At 44.8% G+C, this 26,661-nt stretch overlaps 1 protein-coding gene across 1 annotated transcript in view; it reads left to right on the top strand.

Moving 5' to 3' along the window:
* Window positions 1-26,661, top strand: part of IRAG1 (inositol 1,4,5-triphosphate receptor associated 1) — a gene marked incomplete at its 5' end in the record, with an annotated part of 101,055 nt that overhangs the window by 22,360 nt on the left and 52,034 nt on the right. Inside the window, 2 exon segments of the mRNA XM_084240912.1 lie at window positions 12,772-12,791; window positions 12,795-12,929. Of these exon segments, the coding sequence (XP_084097038.1) occupies window positions 12,772-12,791; window positions 12,795-12,929 (155 nt within the window).

The following is a 26,661-nucleotide window of genomic DNA, read 5'->3' as shown; positions in this document are numbered from 1 at the left end:
CCAGGGCTGCAGGTGTCGGGAGATGGCACATTTGCATACATCCCCAGTCATTTGGGGAACACGCTGGCTCTTTCCAAGCAGACCTGGAAGGGCCAGTGTGTTGGTCTGGGGCTTCCTGCTGGGTTTAGGGTAAGGATAGACGTTCCATTGATGAATTAACCCTAAAAGTCACTTTGTAAAGTATTCCTGATGTAACAGAGGCACACAGGTGGAAAAGGAGAGACGAGATCTGCCCTTTGTGAGGTATTAATAGAATCCGGTGGGGGAAATCTGCACATGTATGTGGCAGGGAAGAAATAGGAAACCCAGTTACAGCAATGAGAGGAAACTCAGCTGTTAACCTCGGCAAGCTCAGTGTGGATGGGGGCAGCATGTTGGGCCCATCCACCTGCATTTGAAGCAACCCAATAACCTGTATTCCTGCCACTCCAATAAGAGGAAGACAGGCCAAGTCCTCCCTGCTTCTCACATGAGGAACTCCAAGGTCATGGTGCAGTCACAAGAAAAGTTATCCTTGAAAGGGTCACTTGGTTTCCCAAAGCTTCCTCAAAAACCAGGACTTGTATCTTACCGCCTCTGTCTCATAGATTGAGTGAATGAATGATTTAGGCTGGCAACATGGAGGCCACCTTTTCCTTCTGAATTCCCCAAACCAGTTCCTGCCTCTAGACCCCAAATGATCATGTCCCAGAACAAAACTGGGAAAAAGGGTGGGGGGGAGAAGGGGATGTGAGACACATTTTCTTTGACTCACTCAATAATTCACCTATAAGAAACCTGCAGAGGTGAAGAGCACATGGACCTTCCATCAGAGAGCCCACCATCTAGGACATGATGCTTAATGAAATGTGGCTGGGAAGGGGTAAGGGAGCGGATGGAAGGAATAGTCTGCTCTGCTAGGGTGCCTCATCAGAGTTAGCTGAATCTCCCCCCTGGAGATTTTGGCTCAGTTAATTGATAGAAATCTGTCCTATACCTTAGGGGGACTGGGTAACAAAACGTTTGAGACCTCTTGGTCCAGGGAACAGGAGGACGAAGTGAAAGAGCCACGAGGGAGGTGGGACCACGGGTTGTTGGGATCCAAGAAGAGGGACAGGACCCAGCAGGCTTCCCAGTGGAAGTCACAACTTAAAGGATGTATTAAAGGATGAACAAGAGTTGTCCAGGGAAATTCTAGACAATAAGAGACTCAGCTAGCTTATGCTGAAAGGAAGATCACTGACTCCTAGGTAATCCTAGATCATCAGGCAGAACTGCTCTCTTTGAGTAATTTTTCAGGACACCAAAGAAACTACCTAACCTTCCCCCTCAGCTCTCCCCACTCCTTAACAATCCATTATTTCTTGTGCAAGTAAGTCAAGCTCATTGTAGGAAAAAAGGGGAAAGATGTAAGCTATAAACATTTGAAAGATGTTAAATTGTTTTTATTCATAATTCCACTTGAAGATAACCACTTTTAACCTTCCATCCCCATGGATATATATACCCCAATGTTGATCCACATATATTTCACACAAAATATATATACCTAAAATATATATGATTTTAAATAAAAGTAGAGTCATTCCACCTATTTTTCTCACTAACCAATATATTGTTAACAAAATGACTATGTCTTTTTAAAGCATCAGAGCTTTAAGCACTTCAACCATTTTGGATGGAAATGTTCTGAAGTGGAACTTGCTCTCCTGCATTTTCCAAAGAGCTGGTGTCAGGAGTCCTGCCTCACTCGTGGCACTGACTTTTGGGCTGGTCAGTCAGGGCTGAGCTCAGCGAGTAGGAAAGCATCTAGAAGACAAGCTTAAACTTAATGGCCACAGCATCTGGGCCAACTTAGAGCCCATATCGGCTCTTAAGAGAATGACTGCTTCCTTCCTTGTGTTGTCTGTTGTCCCTTTTCTCATTAGTTTTAATCTGCTGTGACTGGAAAAGCAGAAAACCAAGCCTGTGAAGTTCACTGAAAGGTATACCTAGGTTGTGTATAAAGTCCTCTATTGCACAAAGCCCAGGGGACTTGTGTTCTCAGAGGGGAGAACACTTAACTATCTACTATGTACTGGATACTTTACATGCCTTATTTTATTTCAATCGTATATTGACACATTTAGAGAAGTGTGAAGTGTCTTTAACTCCATCTTATAAATGATAGTCTGATCCCAGAGAAATTCATTGCTTTGTCCAGAGTCACTGAGCTGAAAGGATTAGAGCTGGGCCAGAACCTGGCCTGTTTCACTCCCAACCCTTGCTCTCCTCACTGCATCATATCTCATGTTTGTTACAAAATCCCGGGCTAGGGTTTGGATTGATGACATTGCAAGAGGCATGGCCAAGGCACTGCAGAGCTGCTTCGCCAAGGAGACAGGACTCAGCCTCCCACGAAGGCACAAGATCATATCCAGGCAAAGAGTCAATCTACTCAGCAGCAAGTCCAGTGCCCAGATAGCGGGGAGACCCACAGACTCACAACCCCTAGAGAACAGGCGGGAAGGAAAATCATCGGTCTTTAGGGAGGCCCATTCTTTGCATAGCTCCTTGGCCTTCTCAGATAGTGCTCATAGTTGGCACTGCTTGTTAGAATTGATTTGAACTAGATTAATTAGAAGAACAAGCCCAGAGGAACATTTCCTCAAGGTATAAATCAGAGGGAGCAACGGTTGACTGTAGACTTAATCTTGCCCAGAGATATTTGTTTGACCTGCACAATGTTTCCTCCAAATTTCAAAATTATATTTAGCATTTATAAACTGGGGGATTTTATATTCTAAACATCTGGGATTTTGGCTTTTCTTGAAAAATTGGGCAATCTTCCCCACAACGACAGGTATTTGCTCATGATCCCTAAACTGAAGAGTCCCTCCCCCCCAATAGGTGGCCCTGGTGCCCTCTGGTCAGTCACACTCCTTCGTGGCTGTCACTCATTCACCCGCTGGCCCATGAAGGACTTGCGATCGCTACTTCTGTATGAATCCTACTTTTACAGAAGCTGGTGGCCCATTAAATCAAAGCCTTCTTAATCAGTTATTAGTGAGAGGTTTAGTCGTTAATTCAATAAACAAAGTGGCCATTCTGTGTTTGACCCTATATACTGGATGTGAGTCATAAAAATGTGAATATGTATTAAAATTGTCATGAAATTATCAATTAGGCACAGCACCTACTCTTGAGGTGCTCAGATTTAAGCTGAGTTGGGGTGTGCAAGGTATCCTGGGAAAATAGAGACAAATAGTGTGATAAACTGAATAGCCCTCCCTTGTTACCTGCCACTGTATTTGTTTTAATCCCTGGAGCCTGTGAATATGTCACTTTAAATGGATGAGATCTTTGCAGATGAGATTAAACTAAGGGCCTTAGGTGGGGAGATGATCCTGGATTATCTGTGTGGGTCCAATGTAATCTCAAGGGTCTCTATTAGGGAGAAGGACAGTCAAAAGAGGTTGAGAAGTAAATATGAGGATGGAAGCAGAGATAAGAGAGAAGAAAGATGCTACTCTTTGGTGCTGAAGATGTAGAAAGGACCAGCAGCCAATGAATGTAGGCAATGGCAAAGAAATGGAGACTGCAGAGGGAACACAACCCTGCTGATACTTTGATTTTACCCCTTGAAGACTGATTTTAGACTTCTGACTTCCAGAACTGTAAGACAAATTTATGTTGTTTTAAGACACCATGTTTGTGGTCATTTGTTACAGCAGTAACTTAATAAGAGGACTTAATAAGAGCAAATTTTTGGGGGGATGAAGAGGAAGAATGGGTTTATGAAGGAGGGGATATTTGAACTGGGCCATGAAGGATGAGTAGGAGTTCATCAGGTATAGAAAGGTATAGAAGGAAGACATAGAAAGGCATAGGGCAGAGGATATATGCAAAGGGTGTGTAAAAGCAGGGCATGTTTAGAGGTTGGCTACTGGTCAACTAGGTTGGAGCATAAATGTGTATGAAGACTGAAATAGGAGGTAGGGTCAGGAAGGTGGGGCAGGGATCCTGACTCAGAGCTGGTTTAATGGAAGGGAAGTCTTTGAAGGTTTTAAGAAAGAAAAGCATGCTCTAGTGTTTGTTTTAGAAAGGTAGTTCTGGCATCTTGTGGAGAGCAAGTGGAAGGGACCAGACCAGACCAGAGGTAAGGAGGCTAATGTAGTGATTCAGGTAACTCCATGGCAGGAGTAGCAGCCATGGGAAGGAGGGAGTGATCAAAGACATGTATGAACTAGATTGACAACTGAATGAGGGGGAACAGAAAGGGAGGAGTCATAATGACTTCTGGGTGTTATTAGAGTGCCACTCATTAGGGCACAGGAGTGGGCTAGGTGGAGGGCAGGACTGGGTCAGTGAAGAAATGATGAGTTCTGTTTGGGATATGGTGGAGGGGGACTTGTACATCTAGGAAGAGTTGTCCAAAGGCAATTGGCAATCAAATCTATTATCTATGTCATAGTGAGGTGATATTAAAGTCACCTGAATTTCTTCTACACCCTGGCTGGGCTGAGGAGCAGGGAGTTTGGTACTGAGAAACTCAGTGGTATGCTCATAAATGTTTGACAGCCAATTCTCTGGGAGAAAAAAAATAGGCCCTGCTATGTAGGATTTGCAAATTCCTGTGGTATAAATACTTATAATTGTTCATTATGACCAATTTCAAGCTACTAACTCAACCTCACTGAACATGGATTTGGGAAGAGATGCTCAGTAGCACATCATTATGTAGTATTCCTCCTGTGCAGATATAATAAAAATAAATCCTCTCAAGAGCATAAATAACAGTAAAATGTGGCAAAAAAATTAGGAGGTAGTTATTTTGGGTATTTATTTTCTTTGTTTTTAATGTAATATAATTAATTAAAAAAAATCATGCCCTGTGTTTAACAACCAGCCCACAAAATTCTTGACAATTTTATTTTCTGCTCTTGTGAATCTGCCCAGATAGGCTCCTGCACTCCGCTGGAGAGCTTCCAATAAAAGTACAAGTTGGAAGGTCCTAGAAATACACTTCCTTCTCAGACTCAGTGACTATCCAGGGTCACAGAGGGGGATGCAGAACCTGCTCTAGGAGCTAGGAGGATTCCAGGACCACTCTTTCTGGCGGCCCCTGATGCCCTGGTCAGTTTTGCAGCCTCAGGAACACAAGTGCGGTCCTTGACTGCAAGATGATGATTCATATCATCCTCATGGGTGATTGATTCAGGGGAGAGGCTGCTGGGCGGCCTGGAATAAAAAGACCTAGGCAAAATTTATTTCTTCTAAGTGCTAAATGGGAGACCCAGATACTTTTCTGCTGTTCCCGGTGCCTTTGAACTGCCTCTGATTGAGCAACTGCACATATTTCCAAGAAGAAAAAAGCTTTTCCAAGTAGACTTGTTTTTAAAAAAGAATTGCTGAACTTAATAATTTGGAAAGGAAACCTGGGGAGATGCTCAAACTTACTTCTTGTCATGACTAGGGGTCGGTAGGGTGTCAGACGTGGGTCTGGCCCTGCTGGACCACTTCACAATGGGTATAAAACCTGGATGCTGGGTATTTCAGGGTTTCTCTAACCCACCTCTTCCTCCAGAGTGGCAGCTATGGTCCGCAGCTTCCTGAGTGCCCAGGAGTCAGGGGCAGGGGGGTACCCTGGTGCTCCATGTTGTCTGTCATTTGACAAGATGTCCATCATGCTTCCTGTCCATCCTCAGTTAGTGGGTAAGCTCTGAATCACCCTTCTCGAGACACATCCAGGGCTCTGTGCTGGCTGCACAGGAACTAATGTGCTATTGGCCCCTCGCCTGGGATATGAAACTCTGTGAGACTGTCTAAACGCCTTATTTATCAGGTCTTCCCAGATAAGCTTTTCATCTCTTTGGGGTCATCTCCCCAGGGTTCTGCCTGAGAAATATGGCCCGAGACCTTGATGCTCTCAGATTTAGGGATCTTTTTACACCTCTCAGGGAAGCAGGACACAGGCCCCTTTCTCAGGGACTCACCTGTCTACATTCTCATTGCCTCCACTCTACTTCTCCTGTCTCTCCCTCACCCCATAATCTTTTACTAGTTTTAGGGAGACTCACCTTACCTAGGATGTCTCTTTACAAATCTTTTTTCTAGGACATGAGCCCTTTCTGATTTCCCCAAGGACCCGTACTTTGTCACATCTAAGGCCAAACTAGATGCCCTGTTCTCTATCTCCTTGCTGCTACAGCCTCCCCAAGGAAAGGGGCGCCGAATGGCCTCACTGTTCGTCTGAGAGGAAGGTCAAGGGGAAAAGAAGAGATGAGAGAAAGTGAGGGGCAGTTGTTATTCCAAATGTGCCCTCTGTCCAAATATGCCTCCCCACCCGCAGCTGAGCATTGTACAGACCCCTGCCCTCTGGGAGTTGATTCAGCCTCTCCTCCTGGATGTGGCCCTGCCACCTGTCTGAGCAGATTCTGAGTCACTCCCAAGGCTTGAATGGGTTCTGGGTCAGGGGTGGAAGGTACCCCCAGTCAACAGGGCCAGAAGAGATCCTTAGGATGAGAGAGTGTGGCCAGAGGGGGCTGCCCTCAGGGAGTGTTGGGAATGCCTCACTGGAGCAGCTGGCTCTGGCCCCTGTGCCCCCAGTGCCTGGGCCAGAAGGGTTGTGTCATCAAGGGCCAGGAGTCACTGGGGAAGCACCTTACAGTTCTCATCTTCCCCTTCTTCCTTCCGCCCTTCTACACCTCACAGCACAGATCTGGGATGACCCTAGCACTGTGTCCCGTTCCCACTCTCTTTCAACCTATCACTGGCAGTCTGATAGCAGAGTGGATGTCAGCACTGGTGGAGTTCATGGCCCAGTGGCCTTAATTCCAGTCATGTCTGAAGGTCACCGTTCTGTCAGTACAGAGGAGAAGCCCTGGCCTGGCTAGGACTGTCTCCTTTACTTGTAAAAAACAAAGCTAGGAACCCTGCCACGCAGGATGAATAGCAGAGCCTCTGGGCCTACTTGGATTTTGGTGAGCCCTTGGCTCAGAAGACACAGCTGCCTTATTTAAGGAGTGGGAAAGGAATTCATTGAGCACAATCTCTTTTTAAATTCTACGTGCCAACACCTTGCAGGTGTTTCCTAATTTAATCCTTATAACAACCCTAAAAGGTAGGTGCTCTACCTCCACTTTACAGATGAAAAAACTGAGGATAGGGAAGACTAACCCAGCATGAAAGAGGCAGAGAGAAAATTAGAACATAATCAGTCAAGTTCCAAAGTTCTCTTTCAAGGTTAGGAAGCAGCATGGGACTATCCTGAGGTGGACCCCCACTTGGGCTCACCTATGGGGAAACAGGATAGGTCCAGGGACACACAGGTGCACCTCTCAGCACTTTGAGCTGATTTGTGAGGCCTGTGGGATTTTTCTTGTGTGCAGAACTGCCCTAGCGCAGGTGCAGTGAATGGGGAGTATCTTCTCTCTCCTGTGAGAGTTACTCCAGAGAAAAGATCAAGGAGGCAAGACCAGAGGACACCGGCTTTCATAGCCTGGACACATCTGCTTCTTATTTACTAGAAGTGATCCCTTCAAAATGAGAGGCCAGAAAGCTGACATTGTATGTCAGGGACCCAGGAGCAGGGTTCTGGCAACTTCTCTGACTGCCCCTCCCTCACAGGTCTGCTTTCAAAGTTTTGCCCCATTTGGGCCTGTAAGATGGGAGGGGGGCAGGGCCATGTTAAATGGATGTGCCCATCTCTGGAGACCCTCTCTGTTATGCCCTTAACTTGTGTGTGCAGCCACCCCCAACCATTCCCTCCATCAAATTCTTCATCTAGAGATAGACCAGTGGTATTAATAGCAACCTAATCTCTTTTTAAATTCTTTGTGCTGCTAAAATGAAAGGAAAAATTCAGAGCTGGAAGAACAAAAAAACTCCAATTCTGAGAATTCTGAGTCACTCCAGAAAGGTCAGTGGAGGCTGGATTAACCCATTGTTTCCCAGAGGGCTGCACAGCTTGTGGGCTGTGCTCCTGCAACTCTGAGCTTTCAGAGAGGGATCTGGTCTTTGTTGGGCTGGCTGCAAGGCTCTGGAAGGCATCTTTGGGATTACTGTGAGAGGTCATTATTGCCAAGAAAGCCACCCATGAGCTGTTAGGCATGGCCATGCAAGAGAGTCAGATTTCTGGTGCTGCCTTTTATGAGTGATGTGACTTCGGGCAAGTCTTCAAGTCTGTTTCTTCATCTATAAAATGGGGCTAATCATAATGTTTAATAACGGCAACCCATCCACTGGGTTGCTGAACAGGGTTGCTGAGTGCATTGAATGGGACAGTCTCTGTAAAGATCCTTAGTAAATCATGACTCTTAATGATGACTCCATGCTGGTTGGAACACAGACAGCCCCCCTCAGTTGTCCCCCACCCCTCCACTGAGGCAGGATGGGCTTGTTACCCAGTTATGGATGGACATGCTGTGCTTGTACAGCCACTCTGTCAAAGCATCCCTCTCCTGCCTCCCTGCCCTCTCCCCATAGCTCACAGGACCCTACACCAGCTAATTTCAGGGGCAGAGCCTGTGCTGTTGACTTAACGTGTGTCACTTTCTGGGGTGAAAGGTTGATGGATAAACCAATGGACAGTTGTATGAAGGGAACAGTCAGAAGATGAGTAAGTGAATGGATGGACTGACGGAAGGATGGATGAATGCGTGGGCCTGCCCTCCAGCAGTGGGGGTCTTGCCACCTCAAACTGTGGATTCATTCTTTTGCCCCCATAAGACCCTGGTTTGACAACCTACTGCTTCTTATCCCTGTCCCAACCCATCCTGAGAATTCATACTCCAGTCCTTCATTATGAGGCAGGGACCCCATGCTGGATTCTACTGCTACATTCAAGCAGAACTCATGGTGGAGGAGGCAGAAAAAGGGGAAAGATGATGAGGCTTGGAATGGGACCAGCCTAGATTATAATCCTTGATGAACCATTTATTGGCTGTGTGGTCTCAAGCAAGTTTGCAGAACCAATCTGATCCTTAGTTTCTTAATATATAAAATAATAAAACCCATCTCACAGGAGTTAAATAAGATCGCATTTGAAATGCACCTAAGTGTCTGGTACTCAGTAGGCAACCTAGAAATATCTGATGAATAAAATAAAGAATATTAGTTTGCTTTCTTTCATGAGCATGACCAGGGACAGATAAAGTATTTAAGTATGATTTTGAGATTTTTGACCTTTTCAGTTATGCAAATGATTGGCTAGTCATCCCAGAACAGGCTTGGATTACTTGTGCCATGTGTAAATTAGGTAACTGGACCCAGTCAAGTTACTTGAGTTATCTGCACCTCAGTTTTCCTTCCCATAAAATGGACCAGGTTATACTTAAGCATTAGCTGGGGGCAGGATGAGTAGAGGCCAAAGAGCTGATTGGCTCTTGGTCACACCCTCCCTAACTCTTTACTGACTAGGCTGGAGAGGCAGTGAGAAGAGTCCTGAAAATGGGTTAAAGGAGGAGCAGCTTGGAGACCAAACATTACTAAATACTTTTTCCTTTTTTGGGTTGGTGCTCTAGATCACCACTTCCTGGAGATTGTATTCTAAACTTTGCTGTGATGGATGTAAGGTCCGCGTGCCCACAAGCTCCAGCGGAACCCAGATGTCACCCTGGGGGAGGAACTCTGCTTTACCTTGCTATTTTAAGCAGTGAGTTTATAGAAATGGATGGGAGAAAAAGCAAATGTGGCAGGAGCAGCGTGGGAATGGAGGGAATGGCCTCTGCAGGCGGGGCTGTTGAGGCTTCCTTTGCAGAGCTGGGGGTTCCATCTTGTCAGTGTGGGACCTCAGCCAGCCTCCACTCTGCTTTATTCTGCAGCAGCTGACATCTCGTAGTGCTTGTTTGACTTACTTTGTTTCTGTTTTACTTTGTTTTCTGAATCAGGGACTAACTAAAGGTCTTTCTTGAGGAAATAAGTGGTGGAGGAGAGGAAGCAGAAGATTAGAAAATAATTTGGAATATCATGATCCCCAAAACCTATGAGAGAGGACCATCAAGTCTGTGGTTTGTTGTGACTAGGAAAAATCCAGGATTTAAGGATCATCTCAGGTTGAGGCCTCTGGAGTAGATTAGGAATCCTTTGATTCTTGTCCCACCTTTTGCTAAAATTCTCCCTGGAATGGAAACTCACCCACTTAAAAAGTCCTGAGAAGAGCAGCCAGTAGAAAGTTTTGCTTTGCCTTGATCTGCACTTTCAGTCACTGGCCATACACCTATACTTCAAGGACAATAGAACTATAATAATGACTTCCAAATGTCTGAGATTTTATTTCCACTTGTACCTACTCTTCTCCAGAATAAAGGTGTTTAGTTCTTCAAACATAAATTCTTGCCCCCCCCTGCATCTTTTTTAGAATATATCCCAATTTGTCTGAATCCTTAGCAAGCACAATAGATTGTGGAGATTAAGGCATAAAGAAAAAGTAGAACACAAAATAGAATAAGTAGTCACTTCCTATATTTTTGAAACAATGCTCTATTAAGACAATCTGTACCTGCATACATATCACACAACATTTCATGGGAGGTGTAACCAACTTCCCCGATAGAACTGGAGTTTAGGACACTCTCTTGCTACCTCAACCCTTGTTAGCACATACTTTGCCCGACTCCATTCACATCACTGCTGCTGAAGTCCAAGTAAAGGTGATGGAACTTAATCTCAGAGTTCACCTTTGGGTAAACTTGATGCTCATTTCATTCATACCGTCACCATTTGGGATGGAGATATAGGATGCACAGCCCTATACTGCCTGTTCCCGAGAGCAAGGCTGTCTCTGTCCAGCAGGGATTCTGCCTTCTTATTTCACTTACCCATGTAGGTCCCCAACTATTCTGTTCAGAGAAATTCCATTTCACATTTGAGTACTGATGGTTCAGTTCAAACACCATTTCTAATGTGAAATCTTCACTAAAATTATGCCCTACCCCAGTCCCAAAATCCATAGTTACAGACATTTTTCTGGGATCCCACAAATTCTTATTTTCAAAGTGTTTACCCCCATTACACTTGTTTTCCAACTGTTTCCCAGGTTTGGACTATGTGGCAGCTTCCTCTTGTTTATGTCACCAGCACCTAGCACAGGTAGAATAGGTGTACAGCAAGTGTTTGTGTGAGTTACTCAGTCCATTGATGTTTCTGCTTGAGATGAGATTACTTAAGCTGGCCAGCAGGGGTCACCCCAGCTGTTTCAGAGCTGAATGGGGAGTTCTTTCCAAAGCAGAGGATGACAAAAGCCAAGATGGTGGTCACAGTGACTAATCCTGTGGCTAAAGTTCTCTAAAGACAAATCAACAAGCACTGCTTGATGAATCTTTTGGGTATCCATGATGAACTAGACTCTTCATCTGCTTCAAGAGCTCAGTCAGAGATGTGTGTTGGGTGGGGTATCTATCAGAGCAGTGGTTGATGCCAAATCAGAATGCCCCACAGCACTTTGGCTGTGGAGCCTTCTTGGGGATAGGGAGAATATCTAGTATCGTGGGAGGTGGTGGGGCTTTCCTCTCCAGATGGAGGCCTGCCATTACTTGTCTTTTTCTAAGCGGCAGCAAAGCAACTAGACTCATTGGCTCAGGTCTGTTGGAAGTTCATAGCCCTTAGCCTCTAACCTGGCAAAAAACATGAAAGAGCAATTAATAGTTACAAGGGGCAGAAAATCCAACCCAAACAGACTTAAATACCAAGAGATTTAATTATTTGTGGAACTGGCTAGTTCAAAAAGCGTTTGGGCAGTCAATGGACTTTGATCAGGGATCCAGTTCCATTTCTTTGCTGGTCTCTTTACTCTGCCTCCTCCTCTGTGAATGTCACTTTAATCCTCAGTCTGGCTTTCCTCGTGGAAGTAATATGGTAGGTCTTACACCAGGTCTCACATCTGCACACTCTACCACCTAGAGCAACAGAAAACAACTGGGTTTCAGAACACTGCCGTGTGCTCACTGGTTTAGTCTGTGTCTATTGCCACCTCTGAGCCAATCACTGTGGTACGGTGGATGAGATCATGCTGATTGGGGTCAGCTCTAGCCAGAATCTCAAGGCTGCTACACCATGGGCGGGGGTAAACCTGGCTCCGGGGGAACCAACCTAACGTTGCTAGGGATGGGCACTGCCTGAGGCACATGAGATCCACCCTGACAGAGCTTCCAGAATAGTGGCGTTAACAGGGCTGACAGGCCCAATGAGGGCTATTCTCCAGTGAGAGAGCCCATAATAAGGGTCAGAAGAACTGCCAAAAGGTGTGAGGGTAGCCATGGGGCAGGAAGTACCCTTCTTCCTCTCCCACTTGGACAAGGAAGGCTGTGTGGTATAGGGGGAAAAGCCTGGGCTTTAAAATCAAATGTATCCTTCTTCTCTGAAGCAATTCTATAAAATGTGAACATTAATGCCTGCAATAGAGGTCATTGTGAAATGAAATTAGGTGACAGTGGTAATGCTCCTAGGAGTGCCCAGCACCCGGTAGGTGCTCAAGAAATGGTAGACAAATATATATCTGATTTCAATGGAGTGTTCTTCATTAGCCATGGCGTAGTGGAGTTTGAAGCAATTTTCTCCCTCTTAGGATAGCAGTGTTTACTGTAAGCACCAAATTGGAGGCAAAAATCTCTAAGGCCACCTCTGACTTTGTAAACAGAGCTAGTGAGTAGGAGGAAATGAAATTCCAAATGCTTTCTCCCAGCCCATTTCAACCTCTGGCATTGATGCAAGCCCAAGGAGGCTCTCTCTGCAGTTTATGGCTCCTGGAAGCAAAAACCCAACTTGGGTCAGGGATGGGAGTGGATTTGACTTGTCCTTTTGGCGTCTCCTCAGCCTGCGGAGCCCAGGTCTCTTGAAGCATCTCTGGGGCTGACGCAGCGGAGGTTCCGGGCACGCTCAGCCACTCCTGCCAGGAGGCTGCCATGCCCCACATTCCTGAGGACGAGGAGCCCCCCGGAGAGCCACAGGCGGCCCAGAGCCCTGCCGGCCAAGTAAGTGTCCCCTCCCTGCCTGCAGCTAGACTGACGGGAGCCAAGCCAAGAACTCTGGGCCGAGGCCACAGTGCTTGGCCTCACCAGAGGGTTGGCTCAAAGTCTGTGCAGGCTGCAGTGGGTACCGGTGGGTACACTGAGAAATAAATACCTCAAGTTCCTTTGAATTGCTGAAGGCCCTCACATATCTGAGAATGGAACCTCTTAGGCTGTCTGACTGAGGCATCCTGGGAAGTCGAATCATCCTAAGCCTGTAGGCGCCCTCTGTAGAATGGAGAAAGCCATCAGCACAGAGGGCCTCTCCACGTCAGGGCCATGGGCATCAGCACATGATTATTTAAAGTGAATCCACTTAAAAAGAAGATAAAAACTCCACAGTAAACAGTGAAAAAAGTTTTCAGTAAAATTGCATTCTGAAGATGGAAATAAGTTAAAAGTCTTGTGGCGATTGTATTGTACAGATCAAATTATGCAAACAAGTCTCATTTAGCTGGGCATTACAAAATATAGATTATGTGTCAATTTTTAGAATGGAAGGATTTGTCCAGTGCATTGATTTGGGTGTTGGTATATTTATTTCCTATATTGGTTAAATGATTTGTTCACTTGATACCACACCCTTCACTTTTTTACTGCACAGCATCTCATTAAGATATGAAATTTGTTTAATATCTAAGTGTTTCATTCATTTTCCCAAGGACCTCTTTCAATCCATCAATATTCAAATCTTTCCCTTATAAAGAACCCATCTTGCTGTCATCCTCATAACTTTTTCTTCATTTGTTAACCAATCAGCTCTATCTGCTCCTCATTGGTCCACAGTCTTGCACATGAAGTTTTCCAGCCGTATATTCTTTGACTTCTTGAACTTGGCAGTTGGTTTGCACTAAACTTGTACCGTCCTGTTATATCTGATGGTCATCCAACTGACCTCAGCCAGAAGGGACAGACACTTGTTAAGTGAGAGAGGAATGTAGGAGTGAGCATTCACTTGATAAGTGGGCAGATACTTAGAGAATATTTTCATGTTATGATGATGTTTGTTTCCTTACACACCATAACTGTGGGAACTTAGACAGTAAATACTTACAAAAGAATGGCCTCTTATAACTCATATCCTAAGTTCACAGGGTTGAGATGTTTCAGAACTTGGCTGCCTTTGGGAGCCCTTGAATTTCTAAATGACATAGGCCAATCCCCCATGCCTTTGGCTGCACACAGGCTACCAGCTCAGGGTTTTACTAAGTGCCTCCCCCCTCCCCCAAACATGTTGGGTAAAGTTGGTTTCTGCTCATCACTTGCTTTCAGTGGCTCCTCATCAGTCCTCAGTGGGTGGCACCTGGCTTCCCTCAAACAATGCTCTGCTGCTGCCGCTTTCCTTCTGCTGCTGCCGCTTTCCTACTGCTGCTCCTCACCAACAGTGGAAAGTCCTCCAAAGCACTGCAATAGGAGCCTGCAGCTGTAACCAACAGCTCTACTGGAAGTGTGGGATAAAGAAGAAAATGATCACATGGGGCAAAACTTTCACAATGGATTCAAATATGACTGCCCCCAAGTCTCAGATCACAACTATCCCAGGTTCTGACCCCTTAGCATCCATACTCCCCAATCTGGACCCGATGCTATGACATCCCACCCACTTCCATTTCAGAACATTGATAGTGTACTTAAGACAGATTCTTTTGCAAAATCTAGCTCTGAATCTTGGGCAACTCCTTCAAACAACAGCCATGCCATGTGCCCAAGAATACAAATATTCATAATAAGAATAATAAGGAAAGTTTGGGAAAGATGCAGCTCCATCCTTGGTGCAGAGATCCTTTTACACTGAGTTCAGTCCCTCTTGATTCCAAATCTCTCACATTAAAAGATCCTTCAAACTTTTTCCTCTAGAAATACAAATCAAGACAGAACAAAATTCTGCTGACCCCTGACCAACAAGTCACACACAGGAATAGCTCCATGGGATAAGAGGTGAGAATGAGTTTTTAGGGGTGGCCACGCAGGTGAGGAGGACTCCATGAGCTCACCACACAGTCAAGGTCACAGTTGAACAGCAGGACCTCCAGGTTCCACCCCCACAGGCTCACTCTCCCTGTGACCTTGAGCTGGAACCAGATTTCTATGTCATGGGGGACTGGGCCTTGATGGTCTCTGAAGGTCTTTCAAATGACATGATTCTATCTCTGTACTCATGGAAAGTTGAGACAAGAAAGAGGCTGAAGTACCAATAGCTTCTGCTTTGTCAGAGCCCAGCAGGAGAAAGATTCATTAGGAATTCAGGTGAGTGAGAACCAGGCTCAAAGCTCAAGATTTAAGAATATGCACTCTGGAGCTGGCCCAAGCTGAGCTCAAGTCACTGTTCCTTCACATCTGGTCAAAAGAGCTCATCTGTTCACGTCTGTGCCTCCATTCCTCACTTCTTTCCCAGGGCAAGCAATAGTGGCTGCCTCCTAGATTGTCTGTTCAGTCCAGCCCCGGAGTGGCTCCTGTGGCCTGAGGGGCCATACAACTAAGGCGGGTCAGACTTCAGACTGAAGGCCACATTAGATTCAGTATTGTTTTATTTCTGCCCTTCCTGACATGCACTGGGGCACCCTGAGTTCTCCAGAAGCCTGTGGTGGCATTTTCAGTGATGAGGGTCTCCTCCTATTGTTCCCATCTTGGGCTTCTCAGGCTCAGGTTAGAGAAGGGTCAGGCCTTTGGAACTGAGATGGAGCCCACATCCCTGGGAGCAACGGAAGCCAGTCAGCCAGGGAAGTGAGACTGGCTAGAAGAGCTTGGCTGTAGTTCTCAATACCGTGTGAACTTCCACTCTGTGAAGCAGGCAAAGAACAGAGCATCCTTCTGAGTTTACAGCTCCCTCGGGTCCAGCTCAGCTTCTCCCTCCTCAGGCCCCAGCTCCCATTTTCCCACCACTGACAGGAGAGCCAGCTGAGGCCACCAGGAAAAAGCACAAAATCCATAGGCTTAGCTCCTGTTTTTCTTTCTGCACACACAGGCACTCCCAGATTCACAAACACTCATACTCCCATACAGCCATATAGTCTTAAAATCTCTAATCAGAAGTGGCGATCAAAATTCACAAAGAAATAAAGGCTCCTGACAATGCACTCTGTGTGGCTGTGTCTTCAGCATGATTATTGAGTTGACCCTTGAATGCAGAGGGACTCAAAGGAAGAGCTTGTAGCCAAGGGGGATTGGTAGGAATAGATGATGTCAGGGTTCATGCCTGGAACCTTAGGGAGCCCCAGAATGACAGAACAGCAGAACTAGAAGGTATTACAGATCACATTTAAGTCCCTCCTCCCAAACAGGCAAAGTTCGGCTTAGCAAGATCCCTGAACAGTCACCTGGGACCTTGTTAAACACTAGATTCTTCAGTCAACCTAGCCCTGCTGAACCAGAGCTTCCTGGGTGAAACTAGGCCTGGTTTCACCCTGGGGAGCTCCCCACCTCACAGGTAGTCTGTGCAGTGGTTGGGTGCTCTGTTCTTTGCCTACTTCACTTCCTGGGCAAGTAGGTACCTGCTCCCCTGTGACTCTCCCTCAGTTCTGCCCTCCACTATAGCCTCTAGTGGGGTGACAACCAGCAAATAAGGAAGGTGATTTCTGGGTCATCCCAGACTCTCCTTTCCTCCAGTTTCTCCAATCTTGACTCTCATGACAGTTTTCAAACTTCCCCAACCACTCTCCTGGGTATATACTAGCCTGTCCCCTCACCATGGGGGCACCAGACCTGGCCCCAGGCCCAGATGCAGTGTGACCAGGGTGTCAATGATTTCCTGGCCTGTAACCAGCAGCGATATTAGAAAGCTGACTCGTTGGATCAACATGGCCTTCTCAGGGGGTACAAAGAGGCTCACATTAGCTTTAAGAGCCCAATTTTCACTGGATTTAGCTTGGGAATAACCCCTAAACCAAAGGTTTCTGGAAGACCCCAAGGGCAAGTCAATGTGAATTCATAAGCTGACTTCATAGCTTTTATATCATCTGCTCCACCATCCCCTCACCTGCACCCTGACCTCCTCCACTCTCCCCATCTCCTTCGTCCACAAAGCCACTTAATAACAGCTAACTACATGCCAGGTAGCATTCCACTGTATTAACTCATTTAAGCTTCCCATCAATCTTGTGATAGGTATCACTATCCCATTTCATAACTGAGAAACTGAGGCACAAAGAAGTACCTTCCTCCAAGTCACACAGCTTTAAGTACCAGGCCCAGGCCTTGAACTCAGGCAGCCTGACCCCAGAGCCTACCATCTTCATCTCTAGCTTGTGCTAAGCATTGTATGCCTCAGGTACCCTCTGAGAGACAGCGTTGGTGCCTGGGACAAGGGAGCATTGTCCTGAACTTCCAAACTTGTCTGAGAGGGCAGACCTGCAGAATTCACTGCCGTGCAAACTCCAAAGCACCAAAGCTGGCAGTGCTGGGTCTCATCAAGTTCCTTCCTCCTGCCATACTCTTGGACACATAAGCCTGTGGGACCAGGGAACAAGGCTTCATGTCACACAGTCTGCCAAGACACTGTGTACCCATGCTCTGTCCTGTACACTCCCTTTCTTCATTCTCCCTCAGCCAGACCACAAAACACAAGACTTTTATGGAAGTTGACGCCCAGAAACCACCATGCTGTTCCTTGTCAGGCCACACACATAAGTGACTCTCATTCCCCATTTCTGAAGAGTCCGTTTTGTACTGTGTTTTCTAATCCTCCAGAGAGAAGTTGGCCATAACCTTAATCTACAGCAGTGCCTTGTTGGCTTACGATCACTGCAGCACTTAATGAAGCAATGACATCCTTTTTCTCACTCCCAATCCCTCCCTTAAATTTTAATTAATTATAAATCAGGTTGGAGCATGCTCTGGAGAAGGAGGGTGTGGACCTAACAGGAAGGGATCTGCTTGTTCTTCTCCTAGAACCTCTGGCCAAAAAACTGCTGGGCTTCCTTCTCTCTGGTCCAGAATAGGAGAGGATGGTAGCTGCTGCCATAGCAAATCTGGAACCCTCTTCCTATTTGTGTCAGCATAGTAGGAGACCTACCCCAGCTTACCAACATCAGGCAGGAGGCTGACCAGAGACTGTCCTTTAAGAAGAGTACCAAGTAGGATTCCCTAAGCAGCCAGGCACTTCCAGAGGTATAGGAAACACAAGGTGCCAGACAAGATGTCTGGCAGAATAGAAAAGAGCTGGGCTTTATATCCCTGAGTGTGAACCTGGGATATACTTATTTTGCCTCAATTTCCTCATCTGTAAGCTAGATGTTACAGTAATAAGTAACAACAGCCAACCTTTAAAAAACCCTTACTATGTTCCAGCCACTGTGGTGGCTTTCTGTATACATGATCTCATTTCATTTTTTGCTACCCCTGTGAGGTAGGTACTATTCCTATTCCCATTTGCAGATGAAGAAATGAAATGCAGAAAAGTAAAGTGCTCTAGGTAACACAGCTAAGTGGCTGAGCCTAATGCAAACTTGGGCAGTTTGACTTAAGTTACCAGAATAATATATATAAAGTGCTAAGCAAAGTATTCAGCTCATACAAAGTGCTCGGTCCCTAATGAGGCAAAAAATGGTTGATGAAAAAGCTTTCACACGTATCACTACAACTGATCCTCTTACCCCACATGAGGATGGAGAGTATCATGCCTGAGAAACCAGAAGTTCTGAGTAGTGAGCTGTCATATCCAATAAAGGGAAGGAAAGCAGTACATAGACTTTTACTGCTAAATTCTAGGCTAAACTCTTTAGAGCCATTATCTCAGGTAAACTTCATAATGCAATGATTGTACTCATTTTACAGATTAGGAAACTAAGACTTGGGGAGGCTAAGCCAGCTATCCAAAGTCACATAGCAAGGAAATAGCAAAGCCTAGATATCTTGCATCATGGCCTAAGACAAGGAATGATACTAGAATTGGTTTTTTTCCTTTTTTCTAAACCAGAAAATACCCCATTATACTGCCATGGAGTTTGCTTGAGCACACAGGAAAGGGATGATTCTTCACTTAACTTGTGAGAGATATTCAATAAATATAGAGTTGGGTTGAATTTACTCAAGAAATGTTTGTTGAATTTACTCGGCTAATATTTACTGAGCACTAACTTACCAAGGCCCCACTCTCAAGGTCACTTCTTGATGGATTTACAATCAAATAACCATTCTTTCTCTGTTCTGATTTGCTCTTTTGTTCTCCTCTGACCTCTTCTGGTCAGGAGTTGGAGAGTAGTTGTGCAATGCAGTCCTTGGGACTATCTGGAGCTTAACAACACTTTACTATGACTTTACTATGTCAAATAAGTTGCCAGCTTTTCTCTCCATTTTACTTCCCTTGACTACTTAGGCCCTGTCTTCACTGGCCAGAACACTGGGGTTAAACCTGTCTACAACTGTCTACACCTCCCTGCAGATCCCTTGGGAAATATGTACTCTGTTAGGAATGAAAAGAAGAAATATATGACACGTGTAAAACACTTGGGACCTAGTAAGGATTGTGCAGAGTAGGGTCTCTCATCCCTATCTTATCCGATGAGAACCTCAATTCCAAGTTTCCTATGTAACAGGCACTACTCTACGCGCTTTGTAGATTTTACACTCAAGAAGCGCAGAAACAAATGTGGTAGAAGGAAGTGGCACCTACTCAGACCTGTTGTGTGCCAGGCCCTGTCCCATGCATTTTCTCACTCACAACAACTCTAGGAGGCAGGTAAATACATTCTAATCACAGAAACACAGTAGCACCTTAAATGGCCCAATTGAGCATTTTTAATTCATTCTTTCTGAATACATTTCTACTTATCAACCTTTTGCAACAGTCTCAATTAAGATCTTCAATAAAATATCATCAAAAAAATTATCAGTAAACCATTAAGATCTGACCTAAAACATAGTAGAGACATTTACTAGATACCAGCTACGTGGTCTCACCCCCCACCAAAGTAGTTACTAATATTATTTCTATTTTACAGAAAAGGAAATTGAGTCTCTGGGAGGTTATATGTCAAATTATCAGCCATTGTCATGGTTGAGAAGACATCCAAGCCCAAGTTTCCTGCTGAGATGTTCCCGTCAGCTTTGCCTCCTTCTCTGGCCCCACCAATAGTAAATTCAGTGTCCTGGATGTGAGAGGCCCCAGGCTTTGGGAGGTTGAGGGGGTGGAGCAGGTGCTCGATGCTCCATGCTCTATGGAAAAGAAGCTTGGAAATAGTCAAAGCCACCAGGATGGCTTTTAGTGTTTCAAATCATGAAAAAGAACTGTTCAATTATAATAGGTGTGAAAGTGCCTAGAACAAAGCGTTTTAGAAATGTTGGTCATTGCAGATGGTCAGGAATGTATATTAGAATTATCAGTCCTTAGTTACTCTTGTGAGCAATGGAGTAGCTTGTCATTTCTTGTTTGTGTCCCTTGTCAGACTGCAGTGAGTTACTTGGGGTTAAGGACTGTGTCTTTCATGTGTGTACCTCTAACCTTCAGCATGTGGTGGTAGTGGAAGGAAGGAAGGAAGGAAGGAAGGAAGGAAGGAAGGAAGGAAGGAAGGAAGGAAGGAAGGAAGGAAGGACAGCTGGATAATTGACTGAATAATCAAATGCCTGGGTTGAAATGAGGATGAAATGGAGGGAGGAACAATGTCAGAAAAGAGGGAGAAGAGACTAGAAGATGAAACTGATGAACGGCTGGCTGAGAAGGTGATGCATTCTCCACAGAGTAAGGTTAATACACATTGTGCTCCTTCACATTCCCTAAGTCTATTATTGTGAGAGTAAAAACAATGATGGAGAAGACAGGATAATCTTGTGATTATTAATCTGACCTCTAGGAAGAGAGTGGATGATGTCAGAATAAAGGGTCCTTTACAGGCAAGCAGGCCCTGGGCATATGGGGACATGCACAAGGTAGAAACTACAGAGCCTTTTGGGAGCTGGGAACTCGCCTTCAGGGCTTCACAGAGGGGAGCCCCATGTCCAGTAGTCCTCAGCACAGGCACTTCCACTCCCTCCCATGCTCCTCAGATTTGCTGCTAAAATCTTAGCTTTCTCAAAAGTCTCTAGAGAGGCCTGTCATCCTGGCACAAAGCTTTAAGTCCTCTCTGTGACCAGGGACCCTCCCTAAAGAAGCAGTTCCTGGTTGCCCTCCAGGAGATGAGAGATAGACAATGAACACAGCCACATTAGTGCCTACCCTCCACCGCCACCCTCAGCACCGTTGTTACTGCTTTAGCTTATCTAACCCTTAAAATAAGCCTGGAAAATGAGGGTTGTTAGCTTCACACAAGGTTTGAAAACACAAAATTCAGAGAAGTAAAGTAACTCGCCCAAGGTTACCTGGATGAGATTCCTGTCTAGGCCTCCCCAACTTCTTTACCTCACCCTCCCCCCCCAGTAGGGTCCTTCTCTCCTAGGGGGTCTGCCAGGACCTAAGTGCAGGAGCTAAATGCCCCACTCCCGCCTGGGCTGAAGCTGTTGTTTAAAGCTCCTTAGTCCAGGCCTAGTCACATGACATTGGGGAAAATAATATTCCCGTCCGTGACTTGGGCCTATATTTATCCCTGCGCTCAGGCTGTTAGGAAACTGTTGTGCATTCCTAGGAATTTATGAGTGAAATAAACATTTAAATGTTTCTATAAGGCTTATTTAACGAGAACAAGATGTGACCTGCTGGCTTATTAAAGGGTGGGATTTCTGAGAGATGGCCCAACCCCCAAGTGCTAGGCTGACTCTGGAGAAGAAAAATGGACCCATGGGGAGGCTGGGTCACCCACCCACCAAGAGTAAGGAGGTACCCCTGCTCTCTTTCCTCTATTGTGTGCTCAATTTCATATTGACTTGAGGGCTTCTTGGTGGAAGCAGCTTGTGAGGGAGGGTATAACTTGGAAGTGTAAGAGAGGAGTGTGATAGGCCTGGATGGAAGACCAGAAGGATGACTGCATGAGTAACCTGGAGTAGTTAGTGGGAAGGCCATTGCTTCCCCATTGTATGGCCTTGGACAAACCCATTTTTGGTTAATAAAGTGGAGATCAAAATAGGAAAAGAAGAGAGAAAAATTGTTTTTATCCCATACTCTATGCTCAGGGCCTTTACTTCCACCTCAACTCCTCTTTATATTTCTACTAGGTAAATGGGTATCCTGAGGCTTGTTTGCAGAATTTCTGGGAGAATTAAATGAGAAAACACACAGGAAGTGTCTGGGGCAGGGCTAGGCACACAGAAAGCCAGAGTAAATGTCACTTCCCTGTATTTCCACTTGTTTCTGTGCTTCTTGTGTCTGTAACCAAAAAAGGCTTCTATACCTGTCTGAGAAGCAGGTGGTAAAAGGAGTAGAACCAGGTGAAGGTGGCTTCAGAGGCAGCTTCTGCAGGAGCCGTGGATTACTTGGACTGGTGTGGTCAGATGCACCTGGGGAGATGCTCTGTGGCTCCATGATTACGAGGGCTAGGTCTTCCTAATTGAACAGCTGATCAGACCCCAAACTAGGAATAACGATCTCCTCAAAATCAAATTTCAAAGTAATTTATTCAGCCCTAAAGGTATTGATAGCACTGACAGAATATGTTAACAAGACATATGACACTTATTCAGCATTTACTAAGTACCAGGTTCCCTTTGATGAACTTTCCATCTGGAGATGCCAAACTTAGCATATGAAAATACATTTATGTGATATTTGGGACATATATTACTTTTTTTCCCTATTTTTGAAATTCCAATATAAACTGAGCATTCTGTATTTTATCTGGCATTCATATTTTTATATCAATCCATTTAATTCTTAAAATTAACCTGTGAGATACGTTATTTTTCAAATGAGATAACTGGGGCACAGAGAGGCAGGGTGACTTGCCCAGGGCCACACAACGAAGTGAAAAGCTGGACTATGACCAAGCGTGACTCCCGAGACTGAGGCCCTTGAAATCCCAATGCCAGTAACTTGCCTGGCAGACTCTGTATTTGGAAGCACAGCCCCGGAAGCTCTCTTGGGTCCCTGACTTCCATTGGCCACTCAAAATGGGAGATAAGTCATGTCATTACATGACTGGCAAATATCATCTCAGAGGACCCCTGGAATCTCCTCACACTTTCCACCTGAATTACTGTCTCCTCAGCACCTATTACAATAAAAATCTGTCCTTAGAAGTTATTAATGTTACCCATAAATAGTCTTGCCAAAAACTAAGAGAAATTGCTCAGAGCTTGCTCAACCTTTCTATGAGCTAATTAGGAAAATAACACTGATTTTATTACTGTATGTTTTGCACACATGGGAAGGAGAGAATGCATACAAGGGCATTCCATCAGGGGGTTAAGGATTTCTTCTTGATAGCTTTCTGCCTCCTGGTTTTTACGAAGTTTCAAATTGTATGTCTCTGTGGCTACATGCCTGCACTTGCCACCCCTGGGTTGTTTCTGCCTTTCTGTGTGGACACCTCTTCTCTGACCCTCTTTTGAGAAAGGGTGCCTATAGCCCATGAACAGCAGCCATCTCAGGAGAGCTTTGCTGCAAATGGCTTTTAGCTAGGAGGCAAAGAAAACTTCCACAAAAAAGCACCTTAGTCAGTGCCTCGCAGGCCATTTAATTCATGGGTGTCAACATGAGGGCACCAGGTTTAAGCAATACCAGGCTGGGGCTCGAAAGAGGGCCTACTCTTTCCCTACATGCCCCCCCCCCCCGCCTTGTGCTAAATGGGAAGCATTTCAGAGGACTTCCTCATCCCACTTTGTCTTCCCAGGTCCTAGCATGAACCTGGCACTTAATAGTAAATGTTTGCTGGATGAATGGACAGAATAAAGCACAATATTGTGTGGATGTTTGCAAAATGACCCTCTCAGACTCCAAGACTTTGAAATCTTTTGTAAATCAATTATAGAAGAAAGGTTAAGACAATGTACGCAATAATTGGATGGAGCTGGAGAAAGGAGAGAGGACTTGGGTGGGGAGGTTAAGCAAGTGAAGAGTCAAAAGGGACAGAAGGTGAGTATGGAGCTTAAGATTTATTCCCTTTGGGCCTCCCTGGTGGTGCAGCGGTTGAGCGCTGGGTTGCCAAGCTGCCCGCAGCCTCTGCAGCGCCGGTTCCATCCCCGGCTGCTCCCCGGCCACTGGAGGAGGGTCCCACATAGCGCGCAGACCTCTCCTGCCGCCCGCTGCTCCCCTCAGCAGTGTACTTCGGTCCTTCTGCCTGCTCTGCTCCCCGCTCTGGTTCTGGTGAATTCTCTCACCCTCCCGCGCTTTTGACTGTACCCAGTGCTTGTATGAATAAATAAATAAATCTTTAAAACAACAACAACAACAAAAAAAAAAACTGAGCATTTAAAAAAAAAAAAAAAAGATATTCCCTTTGATCATACTCAGCGAAATAAGCCAGAAAGAAAAAGAAAAATACCGAATGGCCTCACTCATAGCAGGAATTTAGAAAACCTAAATAAGGGACCAGGTAAAAGGCTAATTACAATAAAGTAAAAATCAAAATCAACAAGCAACTATAAACCAGAGACACACTACGGGGGTGGGGGGTAGTAGGGATTACAGTCAAAACAAGGGGGGGTGGGAATTGTATGGGAACTATAACCAAGATGAAAATACATACATTGTGCAAAATGAAAAATGATGTAAAAAATATATAAAATTGAAAAAAAAGATTTATTCCCTTTTCATGTCCTTTGAGAGGAGAGACTGTAGAGTGAAATTTTTTATATATTGGTGTTTTTTTTAAAGATTTATTTATTTACGCATACAAGAACTGGGGTTCAGGCCAGAGGTGTGGGGGGTGAGAGGAATCACCAGAGACAGAGTGGGGGATAGAACAGGCAGAATGACTAAAATACATTGCGGAGGGGAGCAGCAGGCAAGTCAGAAGAGGTCTGCTGCGCATATGTATCTCCCTGGCCGGGGATTGAACTCATGCTACAGTGGCTGCGGATAGCTTTATAGGTTGCCTCTCAACTCCTTGCACTACCAGGGAGGCCCTATACATCGGTTTTTTCATGTGTGTCTGCTGAACAACTTTACAGCAATCCTTCTTGGACCACATAGATCATGATTTCATGAGGTTTCAGGGCAAAGAGTTTTAACTTCAGAGTCAAATCATGGGTGGTTAGTAGGGGCAGGCATGTCTCTTCATCAGCTAGGGTTAATTATACTTGTCAAATTGTTCCATTTTTGTAGTCTTGTGATTTTATATTTATATTTTGTTGTTGGGTAAATTCCTTTAGGAAATAGGTAGTGTGGTGATACAATAAATAAATGAGCTATATACTAGTTACCCAGCAGACTGAAAATACTAAACACTAGGAAACTGGTATATAGTATCACACTAACACCATCATTCACAATTTTTTTTCAGAACACAAGATGCAGAAATTAATGTTTGGCATCTCCTGTCTTTTTAAGTGGGGCTACTTCACTGCACTAATACATGGTGAGGATTTGCAAAAGCCTCACCCCAAGGGATGACTGTAGTCTTATGATATGAATATGAAAATTGTCCGGAGCCGTCCGGAGCATGCACCGTGTTGCGTATGCGTGCCATGAGTTAAGTTTCACTTTACCGTTTTGCTTTCGAGAACCACAGGTTTTTCCTGTAAATCACATGAGACTGGGAGGTATGGTGGGAGGAACTACAGGATACAAGAGGAGAACGCAGGAGAGATAGAAGAAAGGAAGAAAAGAGATTTAAGAGGAGAACCACGAGAGAGGAGAGTGCTGCGAGAGGAGCAGAGAGAAGGCCAGGGAAGTAAGAAAGACAGGGAAAAGAAAGACATGGAAAAGTAAGAGAAGGAAAAGGAAAAATAAAGAAGCATGCGCTAGCGTCAAGTTGTCTCAAGCCCCTCATTTCATCCTCAGCCCTTCTCTTTGCCTACGAATCCCGCGGGTCGGGACAGAAAATGATGTTTCAGACAATGCACTTCTCATTCACCAGAGGATTCATACAAGGAAATTCTTTAAATATGACAAACATGAAAAAGTAATTTTTAGAGCTTTATTTTCATGGTCGAAATAAACTCCTCCCAGGGAAGGAAACTCACACATATTGTAAACACAGTCAGTGTCTTGGTGGGCATTCCTATGGGTACCATCAAGATAGCATGAGAGTTATACATTCTTGAGAGCTGTACAAGAAGAGTAAGTCCTAGAAATCTACTGTATAGCACGGTGCCAGGAGTTAAAAATACTGTATTGTATATCTAAAGATTTGTTAACAGTATTCCCATAAGTGTTCTAACAGAGTGATATAATAATAACATATTATTATAAAAGAAACAAAAAAATAGCAGAATAATGAAATAGAAAATACAATAATAATATAGTAAAATAATAGAATAATAAAAATCAATATAATAAAATGAAATAAAACAATAAAATAAGCAGAAAGAAACTTTGAGAGGTGATGGAGAGGTTTATGCTATAGATTGTAGTGAGGGTATTGTGGATATAGCCTAATCTCTAAACTTACCAAGTTGTATATATTAAGTATGTACAATTTTTTGCATGTCAATCATGCTTGAAGAAGGTGGTTTTTCAAAAAGATGGCTGGGCAGATGAGATTTTAGGCATAAATCTCCTGTATTCCAAAAAAACCAGGATTAAGAATCACATGCAATAGAGCAGTAACCCAGATATTTGGGGGGTGAGGTAGAGGGCAATGTTGAGGCAGATCAGTGTTAGCTGACTCCAACCAGAGTTTGCACTGCAGAGACATGGATCTAAGCTTGATCTCTTGATTTTTCAGGAAAC

The sequence above is a fragment of the Talpa europaea genome (assembly GCF_964194135.1).
Source record: "Talpa europaea genome assembly, chromosome: 1".
Classification (NCBI taxonomy): Eukaryota; Metazoa; Chordata; class Mammalia; order Eulipotyphla; family Talpidae; genus Talpa; species Talpa europaea.
This window is presented reverse-complemented; position numbering and strand designations above follow the sequence as displayed.